Source organism: Eulemur rufifrons, chromosome 28 (genome assembly GCF_041146395.1).
Source record: "Eulemur rufifrons isolate Redbay chromosome 28, OSU_ERuf_1, whole genome shotgun sequence".
In the NCBI taxonomy this organism is placed as follows: domain Eukaryota; kingdom Metazoa; phylum Chordata; class Mammalia; order Primates; family Lemuridae; genus Eulemur; species Eulemur rufifrons.
Window position 1 is genome coordinate 43,120,281 of NC_091010.1, and position 24,654 is coordinate 43,144,934.

A 24,654-nucleotide genomic window follows, 5' to 3' on the forward strand; every position below is an offset into this window, starting at 1 on the left:
AGGTTCTCTCTTTCAAATGCAAACCTCCAGTAACTCTTGGTGACACTTCTCCAAGAGAGCCTCCCTGCCCTCTTCCCCTTTGTCTCTCTCTGTGCTTATAATTATGACGACCAGCATGGCTTCTGGGGACTCTGTTTTCTTTCTTTTCTTACTTGCATTATGCACAAAAGAAGGAAAGTCTGCAATCTGATTCAGCAATTAATAACACTTTTTATTTAAAACATGCACAGGAGAAATGGCTCTGAATTATCATACATTAATCATTCGACTGTGTTTTCTAGTGATAACATATTAACAACTCAACACTAGGTAAGTATTGTCACATGGGGCAGTAAATTCTGTGTTACAAAGTGTGAGGAAAAGCAGATACAGATACAGTTGTATGAAAAATTCCAGAAAATCACCTTAATGGACATTGGATGTCCATTGCATCTTAAGGGAATTGGGAGATGTGAGACAACAGGTCAGAGAAGACATCCCTAATAAGAGCAAGGAGGTGGAGGACGTCATTGACAAGAGAGAGAGGCAGAAGACAGCCACAGCAGGCAGATGATCTGACCTTCGTCACACAGGAATGAAGCAGATCTTGTACAAGGGTGGCAATGAAATAAAACCACCAGAATTCAAAGTGATATTGAGCTTCTTTGCATCAGTGAAAGATTTCAGGTTAAAGTTCTGTAAAATGCTGGTCAGGAATAAAAACAGCTCCATGCGGGCCAGTCCCTCTCCCACACAAATCCGTTTTCCTGAAAGTAATAAACAGCAGGGGGAGTTACTAGTGATGTGCAACTGTGACTGTAACAGGTACTGTGTTTGTGACTGTCACTCTTTGATGAACTCTTTGATGAATGTTTGGATGGAAGAATGAATTGATGGATGGATGGAAAGATGACTGGATAGACAAATGAACAAAGAATAGGCACACTTACCATCCACCTAACATCTGATCTTAACAAAGACCCTTCATTCAACAAATGGTCACTGAATAACAGCTCCATACCAAGCAATTCATTAACTATTCCCACATTATAATAGCTCCCTTGGCATTTTGAGTTTAAATCTATATATCTACAAAACCACATCCATATTCTCGTGTTTCCTCTTCCCAGTCTGAATGATCTTTCCTTCCACTCTTCATATCTTCTATGCTCAGCTCAAGCCATACATGCTCTTCATCAGCCTCCAAACAAGCAGTTTGAAGTTTTATACTATGCTGTTCCTTTTGGCCAAGATGTACTTTTCAGAGACTAAATTCAGGTCATAGGTGAAATATCATTTCTTCTTTGCACCCTTTGTCATGCACTCAAGTAATAAAACCTTGCACTCTCTGGGTTTCCACAGCATAATATTATTGCTTTCAATGAAGCAATGAAGTTCACTTAGAATCATAATTGCCTATTTACTTATTTCATTTATTGATTTTTCTATTGTGCTAAAATGTGAACTCTTGAAGGGAGGTTTCCATCTTTATCGTCTTGGTATCTACACTGCCAGATATAAAGCAGGCATAAAAGGTCACAGAATAGAGGAGTTCCATGGCCAGAAACTCAGCACACACATGGAAAGAGTGGAGATCCAATACCCAAGGTGCATGGTCATGATTGGAGGAACAGCAGGGTTCTGTGGAATCATTGCAGAGGATCCAGCCTCATTCACAATGTTTCCTTGGCCCCATGGTTAGGTGGCAAAGGTTCTAACATCCTTGATTTAGAGCAAATGTCTTGCTCCTGTGATTCATTACCTCCTTGAGAATGCCCTGCCTTCTCTATTTTCTATTTTCTCTACCTCCTTTGAGGTAGATTCTGTTAGAATGTTGCTTACTCCAGCTTATTATGCCTCAATGTGGAGTATGAGAGAGCAAGAAGCAGGAAGCTTCTCCCTCTGTCCCCTACACCCAGCAGCCTGTGTTTTGCTTTCCACCCTCAGCTCAGTCCTACTGAATTACAATAGGCTGTTTATTCATCTGCTTGCCTAAGTGGGGGTGAGGCCCTTTGGTTCCCATTCTGTGCTTTTTTTTTTTTTTTTTTTGAGTTTGTTTTTTTTATTTCAGGATATTACGTGGGTAAAAATATTTTGGTTACTTGTTATGACTTTGCCTCACCCAAGCCAGGATTAGAGGTTTGCCATTCCCCCATACAGTGCTCACCACATCTATTAGTGGTGAGTTTCCCCAACCCCAACCCCTGACCCACAGTGAATATTAATACCTTGTGAGCACCTTAGTGTTGATCAGTTAGTGCCAATTTGATGGCAAGGGCATGTTGGAGCTTATTCTTCCATTCTTGTGATATCGCACTCCAGAGGATGGGCTCAAGCTCTATCCAGGATAATACAAGAGGTGCTAGATCACCATTGTTTTTGCAACTGAGTAGTATTCCATGGTGTACATATACCATATTTTATTAATCCATTCATGGATTGAAGGGCACTTGGGTTTTTTTCACATCCTTACAATAGTGAATTTTGCTGCCATAAATATTTGAGTGCCGATGTCTTTATTATAGTATGTCTTTTGTTCCTTTGGGAAGATGCCTAGTAGTGCTATTGCTGGATCAAATGGTATTTCCATTTTTAGCTCTTTGATGTAAGTCCAAATTATTTTCCACGGAGGTTGTACTAACTTGCAGTCCCACCAGCAGTGTAAGAGTGTTCCTATCTCTCCACATCCTAGGCCCCATTCTGTGCTTGTTGACATATGAATCCCCAAAGCTCAGATGAGTGGTGAGGACACCAAGTGGAAGACACTCGGTGAAATTGCAGAGTGAGAACTTTTGCAGTGGCACATGAGGAAAGTCTAAATACATTTTGCATTCTAGGAGGAGTTCTTGAGTACCTCAGTGATGTATCCAAGGCAGAATTCAATTGACCTATACTTCAGCTTTCCTGATTATGAAGAACCAGTTCAACTCCCCAAAGCACCATCATGACTCTGGCCCAATGATGAGGATGTATAATGATGAAGGAAGTGCATAGATATTGGCAGTGGTACTCCTGATCATGTACAAGGAGCATGTCCACCAGCCCCAGAGGAGAATCCATGTATGTTCCAACTAATTCCCAAAAGTTTTCTTGTCTTCTATAATAACAAAGGAAATAAATTTCTATTACCTGTTGAGAAAGGCATGAAGAAGTTGCTTTTTTTAAAGTTGCCACTTTCATCCAGAAAATGACCAGGGTCGAACTTTTCTGGGTTGGGGAATTCTTTGTCATCGTGCAGCACAGATGTCAGGGATGTTAATATGGTTGTGCCCTGGATGAAACAGACATAGGTAACCAAGTTATGAAGGAGTCACAAAGCTTTAAGAAACAATAGTAATTACCTAGATAAATCTTTTGATCTATAGATGAAGAAACACAGGTCCAAAGAAGAGCAGGAACAGTTCCAGACACACAGATCCAGTAATTAACAAGAATGAGTTTAAGACCAGTGGTGATGATCTTGCTGAAGGGCTCTCCCATCACAGTTGAAATCCTGAGCACTTGGTCACTGTGGTGATAAACCTTCTGATGCTGTTGTCTTTATCATCAAGGTTGGAAGCCAGGGTTTATCCCCACAGGCTGCACTATTTCATCACTTCAGTTTTCACACACCCTATATATAGACTATGGTGTAAAATCAAAATCTCTGTTGGCACTTAAAATATTTGGAGTACCTGTTCATAGGACTCTTTTAAACTAAATCATATGATCCAGTAAAGTTTAAAATGACATCATCTAACATGAAAACAAGAAGTACAGTATTAAGAATAAACTGATTGTTTATCTTTGCCAAGCAGGATTTTTGTCTTGATATAAAATCATGGGGGAGATATTCATTAGAGATTGATCCTAACGTGAAACCACAGAAGGCATGATGAAATTAGAAAAATGCTCAGTTTGAGACAGGAACACTAATACACTGCTGGTGGGACTGCAAACTAGTGCAACCCCTGTGGAAAGCATTATGGAGGTATCTTAAACAGATTCAAGTAGACCTGCCATTTGACCCAGCAATCCCATTACTGGGCATATACCCAAAGGAAAAAAGGTCATTCTGTAACAAAGACACATGTACCCGAATGTTTATAGCAGCACAATTCACAATTGCAAAGATGTGGAAACAACCCAAATGCCCATCAATACATGATTGGATTAGTAAGCTGTGGTATATGTATACCATGGAATATTACTCAGCTATAAGGAATAATGAAGATACGACATCTCTATGGTTCTCCTGGAGAGAGTTGGAACTCATTATATTAAGTGAAGTATCCCAAGAATGGAAAAACAAGCATCACATGTACTCACCAGAAAATTGGTTTCCTTGAACGTCACTTAAATTCACATCTGGGAACGCACCAATCGGATATCAGACTGAGGTGGGGGGTGGGGGAGGGGATGGGGGTATGCCTACACAATGAGTGCATTACGCACCGTTTGGGGAATGGTAACAAATGAAGGTGCTGACTCCGGAAGGGGGGGTGGGGAAGGGAGGGATATATACCTACATGATGGGTGCAATGCGCACTGTCTGGGGAACAGACACGCCTGGAGCTCTGACTTGGGGGGAAAGGCGGTACATGGGTAACATAAGTAACCTGCAATTCTGTATCCCCCATAACAATAAGATGAAATAAAAATAAATAAAAAAATAAAATAAAATAAAAAAAAGAAAAAAAGAAAAAAGAAAAATGCTCAGTTTGTGACTATTCAAGTCAGGGTATCAGTTAAAGCTGAAATTGTGGGGTGTGTCATTTGGGAAGCAGGATTTACATAAAGGCTTAAAGTACTGTACATTGGATATTTATTAAATATACATAAAGAGCAAAACCTCTGCAATGCAGAGATCTGGCAGATACCACCTTATTGCTGAGGAAATGAGCGTAACCAATAATGGCACAAGTGACATATGTGCCCCCACCTCACCAATGAGATTCTGTGTGATACACAAAGCACCTATGCCTTATCCCTCCAAAATCATAACTGGAACCTAATCTTTACAAAACAATCACACAAAAACAGCCTAAGGAACATATAAAATGACTACTAGCCTGGACTCCACAAAAATGGTCAACATACTGAAAGGAAACAAATGAAGGAAAGGAACTGTGTCCTTGGTCACAGGAGACTAAAGAACACGATAAGCAAATTATATGCGTGTTCCTTGACTGGATGGTAAATGGCAAGAGAATAAAAACTAAAATAATTCTAGTAAAATTGGAAAAATTTACATATAGGCTATATATTAGATCATATTATTGTAACAGTAACTCCTGAATGTGAATGCTATTTTTATTAAGTTAGGAGACAATCTTTACTCTTAGGGCCTACGTGGGAAAGTGCTGATATATAGAGAAATGGATAGAAAGATATAAAAGTACATATAGACACACTTTCATATATATAGACATATATGTCTGTATGTGTTTTAATTTTCTTTAGATTAAATTTTTTAAGTACAAATATGGGAAAAAATCCATCCCTAAATTTGTAATATTAAATGCCTATAATTTACTTTTTAAAACTATTTCTCTCAATGTTTAAACAAAAATATTTGAAAATGTTTCTTAAAGATATAAAAGCAGATATGCTTTCAAGAAATAATACTCAAACACCTGGAAATTCATAAGGAAAAAATTGAAGCATGACCATTACTACTCCACATCATAAATGAAAATTAACTTGAAATATGTTTTTATCTAAATGGAAGTGCTAAAACAATAAAACATCTATGAAAAGATAAAGGTAAATCTCTGAGCCATTTGGTGGCAAATATTCTTCAAATATGGTGCACAAAAGCACAATCAGTCTCACATCATTGCATAAATTTCTACTGAACAGAAATGTGTTCTACTGGGCACAAACACAGTACTTGCAAGACCATGCACGAATTTAACCTACCTCCTATTCTAGAATAGCCCATCAATAAGAATGTTTTTACAAATGCCAAAGAATAACATTTTTGAAATATGAAGAATATACGAAATTTAAATATCATTCTCCATAAAAATTGGCACACATTCTTCCTCATTCTTTCACACATTGTCTGTGACTGCTTCCGTGCCACACTGGCAGAGCTCAGTAATGTAGCAGAAAACCTATGGCCTGAAATGTCTAAAATGTTTACTATGTGGCCATTCTAGAAATAGTTGACCGACTCCTGTCTTAGACCATTATCTCAACCGAGATTAGTGGCTCCAGCCTGTGGCAAAAGAACCCATTTATCTCACTTGTAAGAGGATGGAATTAGCCAAACAGCTGCATATTTTTATACTAGACTTACCCACACAGAAGGAAATGAATGTGTCATTCCCTGGGCTCTGGGCTCTCTCAATTCAAAATTCACCAGGCACAGCATCAGCTGCCCTACTCCCTGGTGAATGGGAGATCTCAGCACACGCAGCGCTCCCTAGAGGCAGGTGTCCAGTCGGATGCAGTGGATGGGAGTGTGGAAGTGGATATCCCTGTCTGATTCCTCAGTCTATTTCCCACATAGATAACTACAGGAGACCAAGTTTCATTACTATTACCCTCAGACCTGAACAGGGAGAAGCAAATTCCTTCTTAGCTATATCCTTGGTGAAAACAGAAGGAGCTGAAATGCTAATCCTTGTACCCAATCAGTGACCTCAGGGAGATCCCCAAAACCACTTGATAAAGTTATCGATTCTATCTCCTCCAAGAAATGATGTAAGTATTTGCAACCTGCCAATCTCATTTATTTTTGCCCCATGAAAATACAATATTTATATATACATAATTTTTAATTTTAGCAATAATATGTCCTAGGTCAGGTGGAATAGCGTTGTCTGCAGCATAGCAACTAGAACATCTCTATGAGTATGGAAACCATGTGAAAAAGGCATTGTATAGCTGCTAAGGAAAAAAACTGGTCTCGAGATCCAGAGATGGGAAAATATCAGAGAGATACGCTCACAGCTATAGTTAACTATCGACTGTGTTCACATCATATCCACCTTGGAGTCAGGGCAGGAGATGTTGCAGCATTATGACTGCCATGGGAGGAGAATGCTCCCTTTCTGGAGGAAGATAAACATCGTCCCAAATTTTGCATTTTTTTCATATATAATATCTGGTATTTATCCAGAAGGTGTTAGACGATTCAATGAAACATCTAAAGGGGCAGGAGAAGAAAAGTAGGGGGAGGAGAAGGTCATAAAAACAGACCCACATTAGGGAACATTTCTCACGAACTTTCGCATACCACCATAATCTTGATACCAAAACTCTGACAAAAAAATTTGAGGAAAAGATTACAGATCAAAAAGTATTATGAATAAAAATATAATATTTCCTCTATAACATGGAGATCAAATCCAACTATGTGTATACACTTATGCATATTTAGTGAGGAAAGTGAGGCCAATATATAATCATACCTAGAGATGCCAAGAACCATTTGATAAAATAATCCACACATTCATGACAAAAATTATATAAAAATAAGAGAAGGCAGCAAAATTTCCTAATGTCATAAAGAATATATACCCAAATCTACTTAAAGCAGCATTCTCAATGATGAAATACTAAACCTCCATCACTTCCCACAGATCAGAAATGAAACAGGGAGGCCCACTATCAGCATTCTATTCAACACTATTCTGTAATCCTGACCAGTTCAATAATACAGTAAGGAGGAATTAAGGACACAAGAATTGTAAAATAAAAATAAAACAAATAATAACCTAAACAGAAGGATAATATACACAGAAATTCCAGACGAATCTACCAACAAATTATTAGCAATGATTAATCAACTTAGCAAGGTTACTACATATGAGGACATAAGAATGACAAAACCAATGGTATTTCCAGATAGTAGGTATAAAGTAATGAAGAGGGCATTTTAAAATTTTACAAGAATGAGATATCACTTATCTCCAGTGAGAATGACCTTTATCAGAAAGTCTCAAAACAATAAATGTTGGTGTGGATGCAGAGAGAGAGGAACACTCATACTCTGCTGGTGGGACTGCAAACTAGTGTAACCTCTGTGGAAAGCAATATGGAGATACCTCAAAGAGATACAAGTAGATCTACTATGTGATCCAGCAATCCCATTCCTGGGCATCTACCCAAAAGAACAAAAGACATTCTATAAAAAAGACATCTGCACTAGAATGTTTATAGCAGCACAATTCACAATTGCAAAGATGTGGAAACATTCCAAGTGCCCATCACTACATGAGTGGATTAATAAAATGTGGTACATGTATACCATGGAGTACTACTCAGCTATTAGTAACAATGGTGATATAGCACCTCTTATACTTTCCTGGATAGAACTGGATCCCATTCTACTAAGTGAAGTATCCCAAGAATGGAAAAATAAGCACCACATTTACTCACCATCAAATTGGTTTCACTGTTCAACACCTAAGTGCACATATAAGAATAACATTAATTGGGTGTCGGGGAGATGGGAGGGGGGAGGAGGGGATGGGTATATACATACATAATGAATGCGATGCGCACTGTCTGGGGGATGGACATGCTTGAAGCTCTGACTGCGGGGGTGCAGGGGCAATATACATAACCTAAACATTTGTACCCCCATAATACGCTGAAATAAAAAAAAGTTTATAGCAGCAACTAAGTACTAATCCTTTAGGAAAAATCTGGCCAAAGATTTGCAAACCAGAGCACTAAAAGCACATTACTGAGAAAAATAGAAGAAAGTCCAAATAGATCGGGAGTATAACCATATGCATAAATTGAAAGATGTAAGGCATCGAGATGTTAATTTTTTCCAAACTGAACTATAGATTTAATATGACCCTGTTAAAATTCCCAGAGGGTGTTTTGGGAAAATGACAAAGTGATACTTTTAATATTTATTTGAGAGTGTAAACACTTAAGTGTAGCCAAAACAATATTAAAGAGGCAGGATCAACGTGGAAGACACACACTGCCAGGAACCAAGACCTTTTAAAAAGCTTTATAACTGCAAACAAAAGAACACAAAGTCCATCAACCTGCCACACGTATGAATTTTGCACTTCTCATGTTGTGTTGGTAGAGGATTGGAACCAGACTGTGAATTTGGGAATTTCAAGAGTACTGAGGTACAGTGGAGGACCAACAGTTTACCTTGGGGATCAGGTAGTTTCGGAATTTAATGTCACGGGTCACTGCATGGGGAAGATTATTGGGGACCAGGTCAATGTATCTCTGGATCTCATGCAACACGGCATCCGTGTAGGGCATGTGGCTTCTGTCCTGCATGCAGGGGCTCCGATGTCTGCCAATCACACGGTCAATCTCTTCCTGGACTTTAGCTGATAAGACACAAGTAAGAAGTGAAGGAAAAAGAGAAAATATCACATTTGTAATAGCAATTTAAGATTACATGAACATGAGGAAGGTGTCTCAACAGCATTATGTACGTGAGTTATATGCCCATATGTACACCTACACTTATACTGAGATTTGCCATAACATATATATATATATATACACATACCACTCTCCTGCAAACTAGGTATCACAATGCATTAGTACATACCTATACCTTAGCATCGAGGACAACATTAACAAATAGTAAACATTGAACCTATGTTGCTCCACATTTATTTTATGTATAATATAATAAACATAAAATATTTAAAAAAATAAACACAACAAAATTAAGTCAAGAAATTGCAATCCTTGCAAAATGAAAAACGTAAAACAAATATTACATTAATGGCAAAATAAGGTATGAGGTTTAAAAATACATTGGAATGGATCTATGTATGTGTATGTGTTTAGTTTTTTTTTTTTTTAATTTGAAAATGAGATCTATTCAAGTCTAACTTACATAGAAAAAGTCGCCCATTTTAAGTGTATAGTTTGATGAGTTTTAACAAACTCAAGACAATCTTGTAACTATTATCATAGTCAAGATATGGAATATTTTCATCACCCCAAAAAATTTCTTTTGGCCCCTCTCAACTTCCTCGCTTCAGGCAACCACTGAACTGCATCCTGTCACTAAAGTTTGGTTTTCCTAGCATGTCACAAAATGGGAGCATAGAGTTTATAGTCTTTGGGGTCTGGCTTATTCCACTCAATATGACACTTTTACGTGTATGTGTTTTTTCTGTGTGTCTCTGTGTGTGCATGCATATGGAACTTAGAATGGTACTCTCTTTATCATCCTACTTCTCAAATGTGGCCACTTTGAGCATTCTAGCAGCTTCTTCTAAATTGATGTTAATATTTCTAAATAATGTTTCTATTTCTTCTATAACTACTCTTAAATAATATTTAAAGATTTCCTGGTATAGGAGATGAGAATTTTAATTTCTATTTCCACACCATATATAGGCACACACACACACACACACACAGATACACACCTCCACACACACAGTTCCTCTCACTCTATTTAACTCAATATATTTAGGCCACAATTTCTGCTTATTTTGTTTACATCATTCTGACTACATACATATTCTTCCCTCCTAAGACAACTATGATTACATTATTTTTTAGTACTTTCTTGTGCATGAAATGTCTTTTTACTTGAATTCATAATTTCTATAGCTCAAGTTAGAATTATTTTCAAATGCTCAGGTGGATGTTTCAAAGTCCAACTAATAATTTCCCAATTATTGGGAAACCACAGACTATTGATCACTTCTCCCTTGTTCCTGGAGTCTCCCCTCAACACGTCTTATCCACCAAGGACATTATGAAGTGCTGGTGCACAGCAGCCTCCCTGACACGCTCCTTCTCCTACAGGAGGTGCCCTGACAGCTGGAGCTCATGATGTCCTCTGACTTAGTTTCAAATATTAATATTTAGATGGAGCTCAGCCTCCAGTATTGGAGAAAGAGAAAATAGAGTATAAAGTTTGTGACAATCCCACACATGTTTGAACATACCCTTTTCTTTTAATAGGCAAAATATTATTGAGAATTCTGATAATATCTGAACCTACTCCTTTATACATGATCTAATAGAATTCTCTGAAACACTTGAAGCTTTTCTCTTTTATCCTGGTGTTCCAAAAATTCCATGACCCCTTAACTTGGGGTACAAATTTTTATTTCATTCACTCTGCTGAACACTTGGAGAGAATAGTCTACAAAGATGACAAATACAAGTATCTTTTTCTAGAATTTTCCTCTTTCTGGAGTATACAAAAGATAGAGGACCCTAGCAACATCTACCCAACATCTTTTCTGCAATTCACTATGCCCATCATCTGTGCTCATACCTGTGACCTCTGGGTGCTTCAGCAGGAGCAGAAGTCCATATCTCAGAGTGGTGCTTGTTGTCTCTGTCCCAGCAACAAATACATCAAATACTGTGCTCAGCAAGTTTTCCATAGTGAACTCAGATTGTGAGTTGTGCTTTTCCTAGGAAACATTTGATAAAATTATCTGACCAAGTATTTACCAGAATACTTAATTACAGTGATTTTAAAATACCTCACATTGTTATAAGGTTATACAACACATAACCCGAAGCAATTATTAGTAGACAAAACTACTATATGGCAGGGTAGAAACTGCAGATCAGTTGACTGAAATTTCATTTCCTACTCTCTGTCTCTGGCATGCCTATAAATTTCATTATGGAGACTATTTGCCTCTAGGTGAGCTATGCAGTGTATTTCTTTCCCCCCAAATTATAATAAAAAGTGCATTGGTGTCCTTTTTTTGTCCATTTTGTGTTGTATAAAAGAATACAACAGAATGAGTGCTTTATTTAAAAGAGTTGCTCATTTCTCATGGTTCCAGAGGCTGGAAAGTCCAAGAACTGACCTTTGGTTTTGCCCTTCATGCTGTGTCATCCCGTGGAACAAGGCAGAAGAGCAAGAGAGGGCTAGAGCAAGTGAGCAAGAGGCGGCCAAATTTACTTTGATAACAAATCTACTCTTGAGAACTTACTTGAACGCTAGTCCTATATGCAGGGTGCAGACTCCCCACATTGTGAACAGCAACAAATGCTGAGGTCCCTCTAGCACTTCTCTGGAAACATTGTCCTACAGGTCCCAGCTTGGCTTGAAGATCTCTGAAATGCCTTTGGGGTCATCCTCCTACTGTCTTGATGAATAGCACCTGCCCCCTTTCTATACGTACTAATCCTTTTTAGCAAATGATTGCTTGGCCATTCCCTTGGTTTGCTCACCTAAAGGTGCCTTTTTACTCTTTACTTGGCCACGTTGGAAATTTTTCAAATTTTTCTATTGTTTCCCGTCTTCTCAATAAATTCCAGCTTGAAAACATCTCTCTTCTCTCATTCTACTGTAAGTGGCCAAAAGAGGCCGTGCGGCACCCTGAATGCTTGCTGCTTAGGTATCCCTTCTGCCAGATATCCTAACTAATTGCTCATAAATTCACATTCCATAAAGCCCTAGGTAGTGAACATAGTTCTGCAAACTTCTTTGTAACTTTGTAACAAGGAAAATCTTTATTCCAGTCTTCCATAACTTGTTCCTCATTTCCATCTGTCACCTCATCAGAATGGCCTGTAATATTCCTTTTTCTATCAATATACTGAACAATACAACTGAAATAATCTCTAAGCTGATTTAGGCTCTCTGTACAAATTCTTGTCTCCTTCTGAGCCTACACTAGAATTGCCTTTAACACTCCAGGCATGGCAACCTAGGCTTCTAGGCTTCTCCCTCAAAGTTTTCGAGTCTCTACCCATTTCCCAGAAAAAATAACCCCAAGTATGTCAACATTCACCACTTCTATTCAATATAGCACTGAGAACCTAGACAGAGCAGTTAGGCAAGAAAAAAAAAAAGTCATTTAGATAGAAAAGGAGGAAATAAGACTAATTCTATTTGAAGATAACATGATACTATATGAAGAAAAGTCCATAAAATTCACAAAGAAAGTAACTAGAGCCAAGAAATTATTTCAGCAATATTTCAGGGTACAAGATCAATGTGAAACTAAGATGTGCCTCTATACATCAACAATGAACAATCTGAAACTAAATCAAGGAAATAGTTAAATTTATATAGCACTGAAAAGGATAAAAGGCCTAACAACCTTAGGGGAACCTTAGGAACAACTCATACAATGAAAACTGACAACTGTTGCTCACAATAATAACAATAATAGAGAATATCTAAATAAATGGAAAACCACCCCACCTTCAAGAATTGGAAGACATCATATTATTAAGATGGAAATTGATTTCCAAAATGATGTGAATATTCAATGTAATCCCTATCAAAATCATAGTGGCTTTTTTGGCAAAAATGGCATAGCCAATCCCCAATTCATATGTAACTACAGGTGTAGGACTCAATTTCCCAACTTCAAAACTTCAAATCAAAGCTATAATAATGAAAACCTTATGGTACTGGCATGAGGAGAGACATCAAGTACAATCATACAAGTCGTATTGACATCTAGATATAAACTTTAATATGTATCACCAATTAATTTCTAACAAGCATGGCAAGACCATTCAATGTAAAGGAAGAGTTTCTTCAACAAACAGTGGTGGGACATCTGGATAATCACACGCAAAGGAAAGAAGTTGGCCCCATCCCTCATGCCATACTCAAAATACTTCTGAAAGTAGATGAAAATTCAAGGATAGGAACTAAAACCATGAAAGTCCTAGAATAAAATATTGGGGTAAATTTTAATGTCCTCAGATTTGCCGATGCATTCATAGATTTCATACTAAATGACCAAAAGAAAAAATAGATACACTGGACTTCATCAAAATTAAAATATTTGCACATCAAGGGACATAATTGAAATGTAAACTGACAACCTACTGAATGGGAGGAAGTATTTTCCTATCATTTATGTAATATGGGTTAGTTAAATACTTTAATGGGTTTAATGTCAAGATTACATAAACAATTCTTACAGCTCAACAACAAGAAGACATGAAACTCAATTTAAAAAATGAGCACAGGACTTGAATACCATTTGTGCAAAGAAGATATGCAAATGAGAAACAGCATGGGAAAAGATGCTCAATATCTTTGGTCATGAAGGGCAAGCAAGTCAAAATCACTTTCAGTGACACAAAAATTACAAGTAGTAACAATTATGTACAGATAGGAACCCTTGCAGATTACTGGTAAGAATGTAAAATGTTGCATTCCTGCAAAAAGTCTTACTTGTTTTTAAAAAAGATAACCCTAAAATTGCCATATGACTCAGAAATTCCAATCCTAGGACTATACTTAAGAAAAATGAAAAATATCCATGAAGAAATATGTACTCAAATGTTCATAGCAGCGTTATTTATAATACAAATAACACAAATGCCCATAAACAGATGAAGCTTAAATTATTGTATGAATGCATGGAAAATGGAAAATTATTCAGTCACAGAAAAGAATAACATAACGATATATTCTACAATGTAGGTCAGCCTCCAAATCACTATGTTAAGTGAAAGAAGCCAGAAACAAATGGTCACACACACTCCGAGTCCTTTTTGTATGCTATATCCATGATAGGCAAATCCATAGAGGCAGAAAGCAGATTAAAGGTTACGACATTATGGGATGGGGAAAGGGGAGTGATCATGAATGCATTTGTTATGCTTTCTGGGATGATGAAAAGGTTTTGAAACTAGAGATAGCTGGTGGTTGCACAACATGGTGAATACAATAAATGCCACTAAAGTGTATACTTTATATAGGCAAATTGCATGTTACATGAATTTTGCCTCAATTTTAATCACACAATGCACAAACAATCAAATAACTAAACTGTTGCTGACATTTTACCTGCTCCATTTTGATCAGGAAACAATCAATAAAATCCCGAGGATTATTAACATCCAGCGATTCTTGGTGTTCTTTTATTTTCTCCAAAACATAACTTTTTATAAGAGCAATGTTTTCCAATATTTTGTTATGAATTCCAGGGAAATAATCAATGAGAACAGGGAAATTATTGCAAAGCTAAAATAGAGAACAATGATTTATTTAATAAAAAACATGTAACAAAAACATATATACCATATAGCAAGCTGTGCTAAGAAATTACAGGTATAATTGTGTAAAACATAGTGTCCTATTGACAAAGATATTTTTATTGTGCATATATAGTAATCCTCTATGCTTATAAAAAGATTCGAAGGAGAAAACTCTGACCTGAGAATCAAAAATGTTAATCATTTCCTAGACTCATACATCATTTTTATTGCATAAAACAATTTTCCATCAGTTCTCTCAATTTTCACACCAATTCTTCCCTATAACCTTGAAAGATAACATGGTATGGATTATTAGCATTCACATTTTTTAGATGACAGCAGAGGTTAAGGGAGTTTGGGCAACATGATTGAGGCCAGAAAACTGGTCCTTGCTGTTTTTCTTTCTTTAAAGCAGCCTCAGAAATGGAATCAGCACTTTAGAAGGAGGGTGGTTCTCAAAAGTATCTTGAAAGCCAACCGTACATCAGACTAGTTCAATAACTTCTGTAAGACCAAACAATTACTCTTTAGCCAGAGTGTACATCATGCCAGCTCAGCATAGGGTAACATTGTGATGCTTGTTTCTGGTTCATACACCATAAAAACATTCAGTTTGTCATTCTTAACACAGTTATCTGTCAGCTAGGTTCCCATCTGAGGCATCAAACACCCTGCATTAGGCAGTGTTTCCTGACAGTTCCTATGGTCCCAAATAGTTGCAGTCCTTGCAGGAGATATTCTCTTCCTAAATTAGGATACCTTTGCCAAGTAATAGGATGAAGAGGTCTCTAAGTGTTGAGGACAAGACATGTGGATAATGGAAGTCTTCCAAAAGGGCTTGGGTGTGCATCGAATAACATAGGCGTATTTGGGCTGTCACCCAAGTACCTTATAGAAGTAGGGCTTTGGGAGTGAGTGGAAAAGCCACTGGTCAGGGAGCTAATAGGCTCACAATCCAGCCCTACATTTGGACATTCACTTTCTGTGTGTAAAATAAAGGGCTCAGCCATGTATTCCAGATGGTCACTTCATAAAGCTCTGGGAAGGATAGCAGTATTCAATCATGCACCTGACAGCTTGGTCCATGTAGAATTTTAGATTTGTCAGAGAAAAGAGCGTAAGTGGTTTCTCAGGAAAAAGAAATCCTAGACTCACCAGGATCCATGGGGAGCTTTGCATTTTGATGATTTTATTGAACCTCTCCATCAAGGTAAGAAAATTCTGATCTTTGTAATCAAAACGACTCTGGAAAACGATGGAGCAGATCACATTGCAGGGAGCACAACTCAGGATAAATGTGGGATCACACGATGAGGCTAATGAATTCAAAACAATTTTTAAATACCATTAAAATATAAAATAATTTACCTTCGTAACAGGTAAAGGTAATTTTGATATATTAAGCACTATCTGATCAACAAATTCCCCTAACATCAAAAATTAAATTTAGGACACGTGAAATCAATAAACTTCACTTTTACCTTAAACCTGAGTTGAACATTACAACCTCAGTGGTTAAATAATGGAATTTCACATGTGGCAATTCACATCCATTGCCTTTACTTACACTCTTTTAAGCCAAAGTGTATATTATTTTGGAAGGAAAGAGAAAACATTTTTAAAAGCTAATGATCCAACTTTGTATAGCAGAATCACATCTGTTTTCAAAGGCTGTGACCACTAAAGCATAGAGATAGAAAAAGAGTGAATAATTTGGACATGCAAAGTATTTATATATAACGGATAGCTGCAAGAATCCTGTGTTGAAGCAATAGAAAGGAACTGAAGAGAGAGAGACTGTGGGTGGATTCCTGCACTGTAAAGAACAAATGTGAAACATACAATATAGCCACGTTACAGGAGATGAAAAACTAATACAAACGAATACTAAATGTAAGATGGATTTGTATATCTAATAAAATAAAATGAGTAATTTTTATTTCAAATATAAATGCAAGTTAGGCAAGCCAACAAAATATTGATAAATGAAGTCTTTTCATTTTTCATTTCAACGATTTTTTTAAAACTTCCTTCCCTAGTAAGTAGGCCTCCATAATTTCCAATCATCCTCCAAATTTAATTCATTTGAGCAAAGCCACTCTGTGCATTCTGGGATAATGCTCTCTATAGCCGTCAAAAGAAGTATGTTTTAATAAATTTTAAAATTTGACCATAACTTAAGCCAAGTCTGTCATATTACAGGTAAACAAATTAAATTATAAGAAAAGTTGTCTTTTTCTTTTGGTAGGGTGTCTCTAACATGAAAATGTTGTAATTAAGTGATCAGTAAATGTTATATGTAAAATCTCCCAAACACATGCCTATAGACCCTAAATAAGAATGAGCTCAATCAAAAGTGTTCCAAATAAATGGTAGAGCATTGAACAACAGGAACCTGCTGAGTTAGCTGCATCTATGCCAGGCTCCTTTCAACATTACAGTTCTCTAAGCTTTCAGAAAAAGTTGTATTTCAACCAAAGAGGAGGAAGGTAATTTGCAAAGCCTTGGGATTGTATCTGGTGTGCGTGCCTCTGTCTGTATGTGTGTGCATCAGCACAGATAAAATCTGATTTTCAATCTTTCCTTTCATTTCATTTGAAAGAGAGAATTTTTAAAAGGGTAATTTAGAATCTGAGTGGATAATCAGATTCATTGTTACCCGCACTTCATAGGTTAGTAGAATTGGAAATGGGAGGAAAATAATTACCATAAATATCTAAACTAAATCCAATAAACAGAGGGAAAAGAGATAAGAAAAACTGAAAACAGAGCCAAAGTGCTTTTAGAAAAGAAAAGGTAAAGAGTTATTGATAGTAGGTAAAATATAGTTAAACAAATAATTTATAAATTTTCATTTGTGTGTTTTTCAGAATTATACTACAAAATATATTTGCTCAAAAAAGAAATCAATACAGTAAGAAACGGTAAATAAGAAATAATTAATGTTGATATTTTTTGAATTGCACGGAGATATACTTAAGCAAGTAGTACCATACATAGCATCCTCACTGGCCAGAACTGAGCAAGGCCTGGCAGAAACACCCAGACATGTCAGTGAGACTGACCATGCAAACATAGTCCAATTAAATGAAAGCACAGGTCACGTGGTAGGTGCTCTGTAAGTGTGTGATAGAGTCATTCCCACCATGACCATTTGCCATGTATTCTCTGATGAAATGTTCTGAAATAGTAACTTACATTTATGCTATGGAAAAAGCATTGCTCTTTAACACTTTCTGAAAATGAACTCAAAACCTATACTCATGATTTCTGATTTGAAAAGAAAGACACAGTTAAGGAGAAAACTCAGATAAAATGACCTTTTATGTCCACACTGTACACACAATCATGCTTGTACACACAGCCCAGATGTACTCAAGCTCCCAGGGCTCTTTGCTTCAAACCTCCCTCCTCCACTACAGGGCTGACAACCAAGACTCATAATGAAAGATCTGGCCACCCCTGAATCTGTCCAAGGATGTCCTAAGAGAAGACAGCAGTCTGTAGAGGTCAATGATAGAGAGTAGAGAGTCACCCACCCTTGGTTTTTCTCAACTCCTCCACAAGGCAGTGGGCCTCCTCTTGGACACGTTCCTCAATGCTCCTCTTCCCCATCCCAAAATTCCGCAGGGTCATGAGGGTGAAACGCCGGATCTCCTTCCATCTACTTCCATTGCTGAAAATGATTCCTACCAGAATGGGAAACAGAAACCAAGAGGGAAATTCCAGGCAAGGAGGAGGGAGCTGACACTCCACAGTCATGTGAGTGGGCCAAGCTCTGTCCAACCAAGCTATGTTTCCATCCTCCCTACCCCATTTACCACTGCTGACTCAGGCACATGTACACTTACCAAATCCTTTACTAGTTCTTTCAGCAAGTGGGAAAAGGCCTCTTCCAGAAAACTCCTCTCCATGATCAATCAGGGCTTCCTTCACTGTTTCATATCCATGTAACACCACAACGGGCTTCATGCCAAAGTACACAGTGAACACAGGGCCATAGACTTGTGAGAACTGGGAAATGGAAGAAAGATGCAAATAACAGCAAAAGTAGTCAGTATTTGGTCGATATTTTGTGCCTGATTCAGACTGATATTATCACTGTATTAGTTAATGTTTTTATTCTGCCACACACATATTCAAATATGTCTGAATTTTATGCATAAATGTGATGGTGATAGTCATAGCGGCTACTTATCAATGAACTCCAGTGTGCCCTGCAATGGTCCAGACAATTAGTAAACAGATTACAATTGATTCTCACATTGCCAATCCCATCAAAATACCAATGTCACTTTTCACAGATCTAGATAGATTAATCCTAATCTTCAAGTGAAACCAAAAAAGAGTGCAAAGAGCCAAAGAAAGCTTATGCAAAAAGAACAAATCTGGAGACATCACCTTACCTGACTTCAAATTATATTACAAGGCTGTAATAACCCGAACATCATGGCACTGGTGTAAATGTAGAGACATAATCCAATGGAGCACAGTAGAGACCTCAGATATAAAACCATATAGCTATGACCAACTGAATTGTCACAAAGCAGTCAAAAACATGCTGGAAAAAGGATGGCCTATTTAATAAATAGTGCTGGTAAAATTAGATAGCCACATACAGAAGAATTGAGCAGGATCCCTCTCTCTCTTACAATATAAAAAACTTAATACAACATGGATTAAAGAATTAAATGTAAGGCCTAAAACCATAAAATTTCTAGAAGGAAAATTAGGAAATACTCTTCTAGACATTCCCTTAGGCAAAGAATTTATGAATAATACCCAGATGGCAAACACAGAAATAACAAATTAATAAGTGGGGCAATTAAATTAAAAAGTTTCTGCAGTGCAAGAAAAAAAGTCAAGAGACTAAACAGACAATCTACAGAATGAGAGAAAACATTCTCATACTATACACCAAAAAGGGTCTAACAACCAGAATCTACAATGAATTTAAACAAGTCAGTAAGTAAAAACTAATAGCCCAAAAGACATGAACAGAGTTTTCTCAAAAGAAGATAGACAAGTGGCCAAGAAGCACATGAAAAAATGCTCAACATGACTAATCACCACAGAAATGCAAATTAAAAACCCGGTGAGATTTCATATTACCCCTGTTAGAATGGCCCTTATACAAAAGTCTAAAAAGAATAGATGATGGCATTGGTGCACTGAAAAAGGAATGATTATACACTGTTGGTGGGACATATACTAGTAAAATCTCCATGGAAAACAGTATCAAGATGCATCAAAAAACGAAAAGTTTATCTACCAATTGATCCAACAATCCCATGACTGGTTACCTATTCAAAGGAAAAGAACTCATAATTTCAAAAAGGCAAACACACACACACACACACACACACACACATACACACACACCATGGAGTGGTACTCAGCCATAAAAAGGAATGACATAATGCCCTTTAGAGCAACTTGGATGGAAATGAAGACCATTATCCTAAATGAAATATCTTAGCAATGGAAAAACAAGCATCACATGTTCTCACTAATAAGTGGAGGTAAAGAATGGGTAAACACTGCCACAAAGAGATGTAAAGGATATTGGAAATCAAGAAGGGGAGAGGATGGGAGTGCAGTGAGGAATAAAAACGTACATATCTGGTACAATGAACACTTCTCTGGTGACAGGTACACCAAAGCCTTGACTTCAGCATGACACAATTTATCTCGTTAACAAAAACACTTCTAACCCTTTAATATTTTGCAATCAAAAAATTCTCACCTCAATACATTTAGGAGGTTTATTTGCCCTATTTTACAAATGAGGAGACTCAGGTCAGAGAATTCCAAATTCATTTTCAGTGTCCCAGAGGTGATGTAGAGAACATCCAAATTTTAATCTCTGCTTATTCAAACTCTGACCCTTGAGCAATTTATCAGTCCCTCATGTCTGCCTTGAGACCAATACCCAGCTGACTGCTTCAGGATCACATGAGTAGATCTTGCTATGGGGATCCTCACTCAGTACCCCTGGGTGAACACTAAAACCTTATATTTTTAAAAATCACAATAGATGATTCTAATGCCCAGACCTCTTTGGGATCTGCTGTTGTTACTGATGCTGAAAGAGCGAACATCACAGAGGCAGCGCCAGGACATGTAACATCTCCAGGCAGCACCATATTTTCCATCCACCAGCATTCTGGGCCAGAGAAAGCAGCTTTCTGCAGAACCCAAAAGAAGTCTGATACCACCAGTTGTGCCCTGACTCATCACGTTTTTCTTTCATTCACTTATGCTCATTCCTGAATGTGTAGCTATTTCTTTGATGTCAGACATAGATTGATTATTCAGAGAAGTTCAATTTTCATGGCTATTCTGAATAAAACCTATGGCTATTCTGACTTATTGAATAAAATCTCTAATCACACACAGTTTTCCTACCATTTACCTTGAGCCAAAATCATACCAAATGGCTACAGTACAAAGACAGGACACAGCACTCCAATCCATTGTCACTATATTATTTTCGTTCTACCATACAACAACGTAAATGTTCCTCTACTCACAAAATTCATTACCTGACTCCACTATTTCTGACAGTAACAGACTAGAAAAGGCAACAGAAGCATCAAAGTTTGTAGGCATTATGTTGCTTTACAATGATCTGTTATAACAGTATCCTTCCAGGAATATATTTTATTTATTTTTTTCCATTTCAATCCTTTATTTTACACATTACAAAATTAATTTATCTAAAACGGGTAAACCACCTTTAAAAATACAATTTGATGAGTTTGTATTTTTTTACATTTTTATACCTTAAAAATGTCTCTAAAACATACAATTGTGGGCTTAAAACAATGGGGAAACAGAAGTATTTTTTTTTAGCAATAGATATTTTACTTTTTTTTTTCTTTTTTTGAGGGGGTTCAGAATATTATAAACGTACAAACATTTGGTTACATATAATGCCTTTGCCTCGTCCAAGCCAGGGCTACAAGCGTATCCTTCCCCCTACAGTGGACTATGCATCCATTAGTTGTGAGTCTACCCACCCCTACTACCCCCCTCCCACCTGACCAGCACCCAGTGAATATTACTACCATGTGAGCACTGTAGTACCAATTTGATGGCAAGTACATGTGGTGCTTGTTTTTCCATTCTTGTTATACCTCACTTCAGAGGATGGGCTCAATCTCTATCCAGGGTAATATAAGAGGTGCTAGATTGCAACTGTTTTTTGTAATTGAGTAGTATTCCATAGTAAGCATATACCATATTTTGTTACTCCACTCATGTATTGATGGGCCCTTGGGTTGTTTCCATATCTTTGCAATTGTGAATTATGCTGCTATGAACATTTGGCTAAAGATATCTTTACTATGGAACGTCTTATTTTTTCTTGTGTAGATGCCTAGTAGTGGAATTTCTGGATCAATTGGTATATCTATTTTTAGCTCTTTGAGATATCTCCAAATTTCTTTACGCAGGGATTGCATTAATTTTCAGCAGTGTAAGAGTCCTCTAATCTCTCCACATCCATGCCAGCATTTCTTGTTTTGGGACTTTTTAATAAAGGCCATTATCGCTGGTGTTAGGTGATATCTCATTGTGGTTTTGATTTGCATTTCCCTAATGATTATAGATGTTGGGCACTTAGAATGGAAAAATCTAAGACCAAAGGTCTATATCTCTGTTCTTGTGCCAGTCTTGTGTTGTTTTGGTTACTATAGCCTTGTAGTAACGCTTGAAGTTGGGTAGACTGATGCCTCCCAATTTGTTCTTTTTGTGTAAGATTGCTTTGGCTAGGCCGGGCACAGTGGCTCATGCCTGTAATCCTAGCACTCTGGGAGGCCGAGGCAGGTGGATCGCTTGAGGTCAGGAGTTCGAGACCTGCCTGAGCAAGAGCGAGACCCCGTCTCTACCAAAAATAGAAAGAAATTATATGGCCAACTAAAAATAAATATAGAAAAAATTAGCTGGGCATGGTGGCACATGCCTGTAGTCCCAGCTACTCGGGAGGCTGAGGCAGTAGGACCACTTAAGCCCAGGAGTTTGGGGTTGCTGTGAGCTAGGCTGATGCCACGGCACTCACTCTAGCCCGGGCAACAAAGCAAGACTCTATCTCAAAAAAAAAAAAAAGATTGCTTTGGCTATATGAAGTCTTCTCTGGTTCCATACAAAGCGTAGAATTATTTTTTCTAGATCTGTAAAATGATGATGGTATTTTGATAGGGATTGCATTAATTCTGTGGATCACTTTAGGTTAGTATGGACATTTTAACAATAGTGATTCTGCCAATCCATGAACATGGTTGGATTTTCCATCTGTTTCCATCTTCTACAATTTCTTTTCTGACTGTTTTGTAGTTCTCCCTCTATGTGTTTCTCACATCCTTCATTAAATATATTCCTAAATATTTAATTTTCTTTGATGCTATCATGAAAGGTGTTACGTCTTTGATTTGACTATTGGCTTGACTTCTATTGGCGTATGTGGATGCCACTGATTTCTGTGCATTGATTTTGTATCCTGAGACTTTACTAAATTAATTTATCAATTCCAGTAGTCTCTTGGCTTAATGCTTGGGATTTTCTAGACATAATATCATACGGTAAGCAAAGACTAACAGTTTGACCTCTTCTGTGTGCATTTGGACACCCTTAATTACCCTCTCTTGTCTGATTGCTCTGGCAAGGACTTCCAGCACTATGTTGAATAGAAGCAGAGATAGTGGACCACCTTGTCTGGTTCTGGTTCTAAGTGGGAATGCTTTCAATTTTTCCCCATTCACTATGATATTGGCTGTGGGTTTATCATACATGGCTTTAATAATTTAAAGGTATGTCCCTTCTATGTCTATTTTGTTAAGAGTTTTCATCATAAAAGTGTGCTGGATTCTGTGAAATGTATTTCTGCATCTATGGAGAGAATCATATGGTCTTTGTTCTTGCTTTTATTTATGTGGTGAATTGCATTCATAGATTTGCGTATGTTGAACCAAACTTGCATCACTTGGATAAAGCCCACCTGCTCATGATGAATTATCTTTTTGATGTGCTGTTAGATTCAGTTTGCTAAGATTTTGTTGAGTATTTTTGCATCTATATTCATGGGGGATATTGGTCACTAGTTTTCTTTGTGTGTGTGTCCTTTCCTGGCTTTGGTATCAAGGTGATATTGGCTTCATAGAATGAGTTTCAGAGGATACCATCCTTCCCAATGTTGTGGAATAATTTCTGCAGTATAGGTCTGAGTTCTTCTTTGTAAGTTTGTTAAATGCAGGTGGTCCAAGACTTTTTTGTTGGAAGATTTTTAATTGCTGCTTCAGTTCCTGTGCCTGACATTGGTCTATTCAGGAATTCTATTTATTCCAGATTGAGCCTAGGAAGACTGTGTGTTTCAAAGTATTTGTCCATTTCCTCCACATTTTGTAGTTTTTGGACATGTGGACTTTTATAGTAGTCAAAGATAATATTTTGTATTTCCATGATGTCTGTAGTGATCTCTGCTTTTTCATTTCTACTTGAGTTTATTATAATCATTTCCTTTCTAGTTCTTGTCAAGCTACACAGAGGGCTGTAAATTTTTTTATGTTTTCAAGAAACCAACTTTTGGTTGTATTAACCTTCTATATAGTTCTGTTCTTCTAAATGTCATTTAGTTATGTTCTGATCTTAGTTATTTCTTTTCTTCTGCTAGGTTTAGGATTAATTTGTTGCTCCTTTTCTAATTCCTTGAGATGGTTTATTAGTTTGTTGATTTGTGAGCTTTCTGTCTTTTGGATG

General features: G+C 37.2%; 1 protein-coding gene across 2 annotated transcripts in view; it reads right to left on the reverse strand.

Annotated features, from left to right (window-relative positions):
* The window catches only part of LOC138376063 (cytochrome P450 2C20-like), a 30,076-nt gene continuing 5,422 nt past the window's right edge, over positions 1–24,654 (reverse strand). Inside the window, exons 2-9 of one of the 2 annotated variants that reach the window (XM_069460045.1) lie at positions 18,750–18,912; positions 18,438–18,587; positions 16,054–16,214; positions 14,708–14,884; positions 11,204–11,345; positions 9,091–9,278; positions 3,109–3,250; positions 2–746 (exon numbers count right to left, since the gene is read on the reverse strand). In XM_069460045.1, the coding sequence (XP_069316146.1) occupies positions 565–746; positions 3,109–3,250; positions 9,091–9,278; positions 11,204–11,345; positions 14,708–14,884; positions 16,054–16,214; positions 18,438–18,587; positions 18,750–18,912 (1,305 nt within the window). In that variant the 3' untranslated portion in view covers positions 2–564. Of the gene's footprint in view, positions 747–3,108; positions 3,251–9,090; positions 9,279–11,203; positions 11,346–14,707; positions 14,885–16,053; positions 16,215–18,437; positions 18,588–18,749; positions 18,913–24,654 lie in introns of both variants that reach the window. The other variant, XM_069460046.1, reaches the window with a different exon arrangement.